The sequence below is a fragment of the Theropithecus gelada genome, chromosome 8, assembly GCF_003255815.1.
Source record: "Theropithecus gelada isolate Dixy chromosome 8, Tgel_1.0, whole genome shotgun sequence".
In the NCBI taxonomy this organism is placed as follows: Eukaryota; Metazoa; Chordata; class Mammalia; order Primates; family Cercopithecidae; genus Theropithecus; species Theropithecus gelada.
The window spans coordinates 145,500,360-145,511,335 of record NC_037676.1 but is presented as its reverse complement, the minus strand read 5'-3'; the positions used below and the strand labels follow the sequence as shown (position 1 = coordinate 145,511,335).

Here is a 10,976-nt window from a genome sequence, read left to right as displayed (position 1 = left end):
CATTATTCTTTTATACATACATATATATTCATAATTTTGCTTGCCATTCCATCTTATATTTAAGACCATCACTCAGATCATTTTCCTTTTTTTTTTTTTTTTTAAGATGGAGTTTTGCTCTTTTTACCCAGGCTGGGGTGCAATGGCGTGATCTCGGCTCACTGCAGCCTCTGCCTCCCAGGTTCAAGGGATTCTCCTGCCTTAGCCTCCTGAGTAGCTGGGATTACAGGTATGGGCCACCAGGCCCAGCTAATTTTGTACTTTTAGTAGAAATGGGGTTTTGCCATGTTGGCTAGGATAGTCTCAAACTCCTGACCTCAGGTGATCCACTGCCTCAGCCTGCCAAAGTGCTGGGCTTACAGGCGTGAGCCACCGTGCCCAGCACTACGTTGCCTAGGCTGGTCTTGAACTCCTGGGCTCAAGTGATCCTCCCTCCTAGGCCGCCCAAAGTGTTGGGATATAGGCATGAGCCACTGTGTCTAGCCTATTTTTCATTTCCAAAAGTTCTTTAAGAAGTCCTGCCTATTCACAGGTGACAATATGTATCCTACAGTTTTCTCATCACCGTCACTGCGCCTCACACGTAACTGTCCTCTCACCTGTATGATGACAGTTTCAGGATCTGCCTTTCTTTGTGGCTGACAGCAGCTGCCTGCTGTTTCTGTTGGCCCTCAGTCAGCTGACTCTCCTTGTGTGCTTGGGGATCTTTGACTGCAAGCTGATGGCTGACTTACGAGCAGGGATGAGGCTAAGCTGGGTAAACTTCCTTCAGAGAGCAGGTGCTTTGACCTCTACTGGTACCTGGAAGGTCACCTTCAGCTGGCCTGAGGGTCTTGGCTCAGCACGGGAGACACAGGCTCATCTTCCCACCTCACCACTGGCCCAGGAGTCAGGAGCTTAATGAACTGTGGGGCCACCAAATCCATTCTGAGAGCACCCCTGCCCCTACAGGCTGCACAACCCTAAGCTCATGCATTTTAACGAAATGGGTGCCAACAAGAGCCCTCAAAGCGACTGTCTTGGAAGTGGCAGCCAGCTCAGGACCCAGAATTATTCCCAATCAGTCCTCACCTGGGGCAGAGAACTGCAGGAGGTGGTCCCAAGCCACAGCCAGACCAGGATGGGTGAATCCTGCAACCACGCCCCAGGGCTCACGGCCAGCGGGCGGCTCACATTTCCCTCAGTCATCCCAAGAAACTCAAAGCCCACCTGGCTTAATTCATGGTGACAGAGCTTTACTATACGCACCCAAAACGTTCCCCAAAGAGACACCTCCACTTTTCTATCTCGGAAATAACATTTTAAAAAATGAAAATATTTTACAGGAAATAACATTTGTACATACTCATAACAGTCTCAAAGACAAAACGATTCCTCTACCCACAGAATGCTTCTGACATCACGTGGCTGTGAGCCTTTCCCTCCATACCAACCAGCTCTCCAACTCTCAGACACCAACGAGATGTCCTTCGATTTAACTCGATTCTGACACCAACTGCCCGGAGTTAGTGCAGAACCCACAGGGTAAGGGGTCAGTCCCACAAGACCACCCCCACTTCAGATGCCAAGTGCAGACAGTGGGCCCTAGGGTCCCCACGACCCCCTTCTCAGGTTCCATAATTTTTTGTTTGTTTTTTGAGATGGAGTCTCGCTCTGTCGCCCAGGCTGGAGTGCAGTGGTGAAATCTCAGCTCACTGCAGCCTCCGCCACCCGGGTTCAAGCGATTCTTCTGCCCCAGGCTCCCGAGCAGCTGGGATTACAGGCGCGCGCCACCACGCCCGGCTAATTTTTGTATTTTTAGTAGAGACAGGGTTTCACCATGTTGGTCAGGATGGTCTCGATCTCTTGACTGCGTGATCCGCCTGCCTCGGCCTCCCGAAGTGCTGGGATTACAAGCAGGAGCCACCGCGCCCGGCCAAGTTCCATAATTTTCTAAGCACACAGAACTCGGGACCATAGCAACCAGCTGTGAAAAGGCGTTGAAAGACATGGATGAACTGCTCGCCGGCAAGGTACGGGGGGAGGGCGTGAGGCCCCCTTCCTAACTGCACCCCCCCCCACCCCGCCTTGACCAACCTGGCTGCGTAGGAATGACCCATTCAATCACCGGCCACTACACCCCAGCAGATGAGACCTTCGCTGCAGCTGACCGTGGGAGGGGAGGCGTCTCAGCAGCCGGCGGCCGGCCTGAGACCTCCCCGCCTCTGGGAATCGCCTCCCATGGGCAGCGCTCACCTTCGCCGAGCCCTGTCTCTCCTGACTGCTCCCGAGCCAAGGCAGATGCAGGCTGGGCGAGGTTTCTGCAGCCCGAGAACCAGGCGAGCAGCCGGTTGTTACTTCCTCACCGTGCATGGTGCGGACAGGACTCACCCGGCCTCGGCCTTACGCCCACCAGGCCGCTGGCATCTCTTCAGCGGCAGCCCCGGCTCACTCGGCGCCGTGCACCCGCTGGTGCTGGATGAGGTGGAAGCTCAGGCGAAAGGCGCGGCCGCACTCGGTGCAGCGGAACGGCTTCTCGCCCGTGTGGAGCCGCTGGTGCCGGAAGAAGCCCGACAGCGCCCGGAACGCGCGCCCGCAGTGGCCGCACTCGTGGGGCTTCTCCCCGGTGTGGATGCGGCGGTGCTCGCGGAGGAAGGAGCTGCGGCTGAAGGCGCGGCCGCAGTCCTGGCAGGCGAAGGGCCGCTCCCCCGTGTGCACGCGCTGGTGCTGGAGGAGGTTGGAGCTCTGGCTGAAGGCCTGGCCACACTCCCGGCACTCGTACGGGTTCTCCCCGTGGTGGGTCCGCCGGTGCCGGACCACGTTCGAGCTGTGCAGGAAGCGCTTCCCGCACTCGCCGCACGCGTAGAGCCTCTCCCCGGTGTGGGTGCGGCGGTGCTTGGCGGCGTCCGACCTCTGGCCGAAAGCCTTGCCACAGTCGGCGCACGCGTAGGGCTTCTCGCCCGTGTGCACGCGCTGGTGCCGGAGGAGGTTGAAGCTCTGGCCGAAAGCCTTGCCGCACTCGGCGCACGCATAGGGCCTCTCCCCGCTGTGCGCCCGCTGGTGTCGGACCACGTGCGAGCTGTGGATGAAGGCCTTCCCGCAGTCGCTGCACTCGTACGGCTTCTCCCCGGAGTGGATGCTCCGGTGCTTCGCGGCGTCCGAGGAGCACTTGAAGCTGCGGCCACAGGCGCTGCACGGGAAAGGCCGCCCCTTCCAGCCGCCCCTGCCCTCTGCTCCCGGGCCTACGTTCGGAGGGACGTCTGACTCGCGGCCACTCTGTCCTCCAGTTTTCTCAGAAATGACCGGACCTCGAGGGGAACCTCTGGGCCTCTCTCTGGCTTCCTCGTTTTCACAAAGGCCAAGAGACCCCAGGGCCCGAGGAGGCCCCCCTCTGTGGCCCTCTCCCTCGGGAGCGCCTGGCTCTGGTGCAGGCTCCGTACTCCGAGCTGCCTGCACCTCAGCTGATCGGCTGCCACTTGGGGCCTGCGCCAGGAAAGCAGCCTTCACAACTGAAAAAGAGGCCGGACAGCAACGATTTTAGATGCAAGAGAATGTGAGTCGAGGGTGGCTCTGGCAATCGTGGTGACGACAGGACAATGACGGTGATGGTGACATCAGTGTTCCAAAGACACCTTTGATTTTGCCCGCCTAGTTTTTTCTCCTCCCCACCTTAACCCCTGTGGTTATGAGGTGGATGAGAGTCCTGCACTGCCACTCTAGAAACCGGGCTGTGGGGCTGGGCGTGGTGACTCACACCTGTAATCCCCGCACTTTGGGAGGCTGAGGCAGGAGGACCACTTGAGACTTGGAATTTGAGACCAGCCTGGCCAACACAGTGAGATCCTGTCTCTTAAAAAAAATAGAATTTTAAAAATATACAAACAGAAGCCCGGGTGCAGTGGCTCACGCCTGTAATCCCAGCACTTTGGGAGGCCAAGGCAGGCAGATCACAAGGTCAGGAGATCGAGATCATCCTGGCTAACACGGTGAAACCCCGTCTCTACTAAACACATAAAAAAATTGCTGGGCATGGTGGCGGGTGCCTGTAGTCCCAGCTACTCACTCATGAGGCTGACGCAGGAGAATGGCGTGAACCCGGGAGGCGGAGCTTGCAGTGAGCTGAGATCGCGCCACTGCACTCCAGCCTGGGCGACAGAGCGAGACTCTATCTCTAAATAAATAAATAAATAAATACACACACATACAGAAACGAGGCTAAATGGGGCTAGAAGTGGGGCTAAACCTCCAGTCTCAGCCCACCCAGTCCTGCGGACAGAATCGCAGGCTCTGGGCACTGCCTTACTCTGCAGGGCAGCTGGGAAAGCAAAAGAGGCTGGAGACTGCTGGCAGCAAGCCAGGACAGGAGCGAGGCAGACGCCGCAGGAGGTGTGGGGATGGTGGCACCCAACAGAGCCCACGGCCCAGCTCTGCCTTCTGTCTGTCCCTCCTCCCTTTTTTGTGAGCCAGGGTCTTGCTCTATCACCCAGGCTGGAGAGCAGTGGTGCCATCGTGGCTCACTGCAGCCTCACAGCTCACGTGATCTTCCCTCTGCCTCCCAAGTAGGTGGGACTCCAGGTGAGCACCACCACACCAGGCTAGTTTTAAAATTTTTTGTAGAGACAGTGTGTCAATGTGTTGCCCAGGCTGCTCTTGAACTCCTGGGTTCAACCCTTCTCCCACCTCGGTCTCCTGAAGTGCTGGGATTACAGGTGTGAGCCACCACACCCAGCCATGGCCCCAGCTCATTCCTTTCACCTTGGACTCCCTGAGACAACGTGGCCTCCTTAACAACTCCCCCCAAACACCAAACTCTAGGAGCTTCTGTTACGTGCAAACAGGAGTGTCCTCACTCAGAATCCGGACCAAGAGGCCGGTCATGGTGGCTCATGCCTGTCATCCCAGCACTTTGGGAGGCCAAGGCGGGCAGATCACGACATCAAGAGATGAAGACCATCCTGGCTAACATGGTGAAACCCCGTCTCTACTAAAAATACAAAAATTATCCGGGCGTGGTGGCGCACACCTGTAGTCCCAGCTACTTGAGAGGCTGAGGCAGAAGAATCGCTTGAACCCAGGAGGTGGAGGCTGCAGTGAGCTTGTGTCACTGCACTCCAGCCTGGTGACAAAGCAAGACTTTGTCTAAAAAAAAAAAAAAAAAAAAAGGGAATCCGGACTAAGAGCTGGAAGCAGCAACCCATGTGGCTGGGCAGTGGCGCTGACCGGGCTGAGCAGCCCCGACCAGGCTGCATTATCAGTGGTCCTTGTCTCACAGTGAAGCCACTGGTTAGATTTGGTTCCTCCGGCTCACAGGGACAGACCATGTGGCCATTTAGAAAAAAGGCTTAAGGGGTAGGGATGAAACCCTGGGACGTGAGAAGGCTGGCTACTGACCTCGGCCTGCATAGGAGGCAGGAGGGCTCAGCCAGGAGTGGCAGTGGGAGGACGGGAGCCCCCGAGGCCAGCACAGCAACTGAGCGGGACTTCTCTGCCTGCAGGCAGTCTGCTGTGGCAACGGAAGAGAAGCGGCTGAGTCCCGGCTGCACCTTTCAAGAATGTGGAGGGTGCAGATGTGATGGAAACTCCTGTGGAGGTGGGGGTGGGGCAGGGATGTTCCAGGGCAGATGAGAGCAGGCTGCTGTCAACAGTCCCCACCTCTCTCTGCCCTTGCAGACCCATGACACTGAACAGCCAGAGCGTGGGAGAGGCTCAGGGTGGTGCGCAGAACAGAAGCCCCTTGGCAGAGGCCAGCCCTGGTCTTGTGTGGTTTGCAGACTTGGAAGTTCAAGAACTGACTCAAAGGTATTGCTTATGAGGAAAAAGAACCAAAACTACAATGAGAAGGGACCACATACACGGTGGAGCTCTACTGGATCCAGCTTGCAGGCCCTGAGGATGCCTTTCCAATGGAGGCAATGCCAGACCCCATAGCAGGGCCTGCACTACCCACCCCACCTCCCGCCCGTCGCTGTGACACACTCTCAGGGTGGCCCCAAAACATAAAACAGTGTTCTCTTGTGGGTGATTCTGTCCCAAGGGCACATTTGACAACGTGTGGAGATGTTTATGGCTGTCACAACTGGGAGGGGGCGCTACTGACAGCAAGTGGGCAGAGGCGAGGGTGCTGCTGAACCTCCCACAATGCACATGATGGCCCTCAACAAAGACTCATCCGTTCCAAAACAGCCACAGTGCCAAGGCTGAGAAGCACTGAGCCAGACCTTCCCAGAGGCAGAGCCTGGGGCTGCCAGACTTTCTAACCAAAAGCTCTCAGTTCACTGGCAAAGACAGTCACCAAACAGATGCCCAGGAGATCTGATGGGCCTGCGTTTACCTCCCTCCCTCACCCTGCGCCCGAGGACACAGTATATGCTCTGCGCCAGTGACCGAGACATGGTGTTTTTCCTGTATTCCTGTTCAATTCCTGTCCTGGAACTCTGGGCCCGACTGTGGACGTGTCCCCTCACCTGCAAGGGCCTCCATCAGGGTACTGCTCTCCTTGGCACCTGGGGGCTCTCCTCCTGGCTCCACCTTGCAGAACGCCAGCAGTCTGAACAATTTCTGCTGAGGTAAAAGAAAAGGAAAATAAATCGCAGCCAGGGCTAGGTACAGGGGCCGGGGCAGTGAGGTCAGAATGCCTTCAGAGGAGACGGTCAGAATAGGCCCTGCGGGAGCTGCAACACCCAGGTGGGCCCACCCCTGTCACTGGCAATCAAGGTCCTGGCTCAACAGTCACTCCTAGAAGCGGTGTTCTGCGGGATGCCGGGGAACTCTGGTCCAGGCTCTGTCGGTTCCCCTCGACCCAGGGCTGACACAGAGCACAGGTGGGCATGGCCACAGCTTCCTAGCTCCATGCTGAGCAAGCTCACGCCCTCCAGCAGTCTTCAAATAGCTAGAGAAATTCCCATGGATTTTAAAATTTTCTTGGTAGTTGTAAGGATTTGAATACAAAAATGTTAAACCAGAAAAAAAGAACAAATCATTTGAATGATAAAGTTTTGGACTGAGGAATGATTTTTCTAAGCCTGACATCAGATGTCTCACAAATTTAACTACATAAAAAAATTTAATGTAGGCCGGGCGCGGTGGCTCAAGCCTGTAATCCCAGCACTTTGGGAGGCCGAGACGGGTGGATCACAAGGTCAGGAGATCGAGACCATCCTGGCTAACATGGTGAAACCCCGTCTCTACTAAAAATACAAAAAACTAGCCGGGCGAGGTGGCGGGCGCCTGTAGTCCCAGCTACTCGGGAGGCTGAGGCAGGAGAATGGCGTAAACCCGGGAGGTGGAGCTTGCAGTGAGCTGAGATCCGGCCACTGCACTCCAGCCTGGGTGACAGAGCGAGACTCCGTCTCAAAAAAAAAAAAAAAAAAAAAATTTAATGTAAAAAAACAAAAACAAAAAAGGGGAAATACGTGCAATGCAAAGATTCATCCCTATCTGATAAAGACCTCTATATATTAATAAGAAACGAAGGAGAATTGGCAAAGATCATGAATATGTAATTCACCAAGAAGAAAAACCAGTAAGCAATACATTTTTTGGGGGGGTCTCACCTCAAGTGCAATTAAGAAGTGTAATTTGGCTGGGTGCTGTGGCTCACACTTGCAATCCTAGCACTTCAAGAGGCTCGGGATGGAGGACTGAGTACAGGAGTTCCTGACCAGCCTGGGCAACATAGTGAGACCCCGTCTCTACAAAAAATTAAAAAATTAGCCAGGTGTGATGGTAGGCGTCTGTAGTCCCAGCTACTAGGGAGGCTGAGGTGGGAGGACTGCCTCAGCCCAGGTCTAGGCTGGGGTGAACTGAGATTTCGCCACTGCACTCCAGCTGGGCGATAGAAGGAGACCCTGTCTTAAAAAAATAAGTAAATAAAAAGTAATTAATTAGTAAATTTAATTTAAGCCGCCTGTAATCCCGCCTGCCAGAGAGGCTGAGCGGGAGGATCACTTGAGCCCAGGAGTAGGCGGCCAGCCTGGGAAACAAAGCGAGACCCCGCCTATTTTGCAAAAAGGTATTTAAAGTGCAATTTTTTAGTCTGGAAGCAGATTTTTGAAAGTACCTTACCGGCAAGAATTAGGTAACAGGCTCTCCTGTTCACAGCTGGGAGGAGGCTCGATTAGCTGGGCCGGTGGGAAATTTGACAACTTACAAAGGCCTGAAGACGCGCGGGGGGAACTCAGCTCACAGGAAGCCCCGCATGCGTCGGCACCCCGGGAATGCACCTGCAGGGCCGCCTCCTCCACGCCGCGCCGGAGAGCGGCTGGGGCCTGCGCTGCAAGGGGAGTGCAGGACGCGCCGGCCAGGACGGCGGTGCCAGCCCCGTTCCCTCCGCCGCTCCTTGACCCTCCCGAATCGACGCCAGAGCAAGAAGAGCCGTCGCCGCAGCACCCAGGACAGCTGGACTGCACCCGCTACGGTCCCCGCCCCGCCGCACGCCGGAAGCACCGCAGTCCCCACTTCTGGCCCGCCCCCCAGGCACTTCCGGTGACGCTCTGGGCCGCGGGAGGACAGTGCGCTCGGCGGCCCCGGAGAGCGGGACGGCCCAGCCGCGGCGCCTTCAGCTCTACGGTTGCCCGCAGGCGCCAGCCGAGTCCTTCCTGCCGGGCAGGAAGCCCCGCCTCGTGGCGGGCAAGGTCGAGCCGTTGGCGCGCCGGGATTCGGGTCGAACCAACTGAGGACCGGACCCGGGCGCCCGCAGTACGTGTCAGGAGGCGTCGAAGGCCCGCGGTGGGAAGACCACGCGCGTTCCCTTCCGTTCCCCGCAGCGCCCCGCGCTTGTCCCGGGTCCTCCGCTCGGCGCACGGGCCCCTCCAGGCCCCCGGGGCTGTGGCAGCACGCGGGTCCCGAGCGTGGGCTTCCTTGGGGTCGAGAGCTTGGAGCGCCCCAGGCGCTGCCCCCGCCTCCCTGCAGGTCGCCGCCCTCGCGTCTCCGCTGCAGAGAAGCCTTTGCTGCCCGCCTCTCGCATGCTCTGGGCTCTTTCTCACCAGGGACCGAGCTCTCATTCGTTCAGCCTTCCCCGGGCAAGATGCACCTCCTGTCCAAGCCTCTCGCCCTGCCGCCCGCCGCAGACTGAAGGTCACGCATCTCCAGCTGGAATGCTGCAAAAGTGACGCTTTTCATCATGTGTGCAAAAGTACTGCTGCGGTGTGGACTCCTCCCTCTTACAACAAGTAGACCCTCTCTGGGGAGAAAAGAATTAAGAACCGACCCCCATGAAAGAACCCTAATAAGATAGCAACAAAGGGCCAGACGCGCCCCTGGAACTGGACCTGGGGCGGGGGGGGGGCACAGCCCTGGCAGCCCAGGTCCCCGCCTGCTCCTCCGACAGTCCCCTGCGCGCCTGCGCGCGCTGCCGCCACGGGGCTTCTGCCTCTGGGCCTCCACATCTCGCGCCTGGAACCGCGTTCCCTGCGCGCTGCACCCGTAAACACCTGAACACTCCCACCACATGCTGCACATTTATTTGTAACAAATTAGAAGCTGTTGTAAAACATAAAAAGTAAAACACTTGACCCGGCGCGGTGGCTCACTCCTGTAATCCCAGCACTTTGGGAGGCCGAGGCGGGCAGATCACGAGGTCAGGAGATCGAGACCATCCTGGCTAACACGGTGAAACCCCGTCTGTACTAAAAATACAAAAAAAATTAGCGGGGCGTGGTGGCGGGTGCCTGTAGTCTCAGCTACTCGGGAGGCTGAGGCAGGAGAATGGCGTGAACCCGGGAGGCGGAGCTTGCAGTGAGCTGAGATTGCGCCACTGCACTCCCGCCTGGGCGACAGAACAAGATTCTGTCTCAAAAAAATAAATAAATGTAAATAAATAAATAAAACACTTAGACCTGGTGGGCGCAGTGGCTCATGAATGTAATCCCAGCACTTTGGGAGGCCGAGGCGGCAGGATGGTTTGAGTCCAGGAGTTTCAGACCAGCCTGAGCAACACAGACCGCTGTGTCGACTAAAAAAATTTTTTTTTTTAATTAGCCGGGCGTGGTGGCAGGCGCCTGTGGTCCCAGGTACTCGGGAGGCTGAGGCGGGGGGATCACTTGAGCCCAGGAGGCAGAGGCTGCAGTGAGCCGAGATCAGCACTGCACTCCAGCCTGGGTGACAGAGATTCTGTCGCAAAACAACAACAACAACACACACACCCCCCCCCCGCTACATACACCCCCAAAAGAGATGATGTAGAAGTACAAATAACCGTTCCCCTCCGCATCCCGGTGGAACGTCGTGGGTCTTATGAAGACCCTCTCTTGCTCTGCAGTCTCCGGTACTCCAAGCACGCGAGCCTGGGCGGGAGGCGCTTGGCTTTCCGGAGCCTCCACTGCCTTCTAGACAGTCCCGGCTCCTTACGCCGGGCGGAGGCTCTTCGCGACGGGGCCCGACTGCCTCTCCAGGCCCACTGCCGCCGTGCCGGAGACCACTGTCCTCTCCTCGCCCCTTTCCAAATGCGCCCTGCCCCGGGCCCGTGTCATGCTATTCCCTGTGCCGCTTTTGTCCTTCCCCTCACTCCCCATCCACCAGAACCGGGAAGGCGGTGCCCCCTTTCCAGGCCCAACTTCGGGCTCGCGCACTGAGCCTCTAGAAGTCGTCAGCTTCCTCCGCCGGGAGCCCGGCTCAGACCTCAGAGCCGGCAGCCCCGCCCATCCAGAAGCCCCGCCCATCAGACAGACCCCCGCCCCTCCTTCCCCGCCCCCCACCTCGGCCCCGCCCTCGCCTCGGCCCCGCCTCCTCGCTGGCAGCCGCCCGGCGCAGTCAGGGTCCTGGGACCCAGGCGGAGCCTCCAGCAGGTGCCTTAGCGAAGATGCTGGACTGTGTCACAGCCCAGGGTGGCCGTCCCGTGGCCCGGCCTTGGAGCTTCCCACGGACACCTGGGGCTCTGCCTCCTCCGGAATCGCCCCTCACCGCTTCCCTCCTGCTCTCCCACAGAGAAGCCCCACGCTAGGGCCCCTGACAAACAGAATCGAAAACACAAGGCAGGACTCAGGCAGGGACACGAGGGT

The 10,976-nt window shown here is 57.7% G+C and overlaps 1 protein-coding gene across 4 annotated transcripts; it reads right to left on the bottom strand.

The window, feature by feature from the left end:
- Positions 1-2,034: 2,034 nt before the first annotated feature.
- On the bottom strand, positions 2,035-10,468 carry ZNF696 (zinc finger protein 696). 4 transcript variants are annotated; one of them, XM_025393214.1, is made up of 4 exons: positions 10,327-10,468; positions 8,964-9,077; positions 6,444-6,537; positions 2,035-3,488 (listed from the first exon to the last, which is right to left on the bottom strand). In XM_025393214.1, the coding sequence occupies exons 2-4, from the start codon at positions 8,979-8,981 to the stop codon at positions 2,428-2,430; spliced, it is 1,173 nt and encodes a 390-aa protein (XP_025248999.1). In that variant the 5' UTR covers positions 8,982-9,077; positions 10,327-10,468; the 3' UTR covers positions 2,035-2,427. The 4 variants fall into 4 exon arrangements, with proteins under 4 accessions (XP_025248999.1, XP_025249003.1, XP_025249001.1 ...); XM_025393218.1 differs by lacking the exon at positions 10,327-10,468 and adding an exon at positions 7,533-7,670 and having other exon boundaries at positions 8,044-9,456; XM_025393216.1 differs by lacking the exons at positions 8,964-9,077; positions 10,327-10,468 and adding exons at positions 3,736-3,828; positions 8,044-8,389.
- Positions 10,469-10,976: the final 508 nt, after the last annotated feature.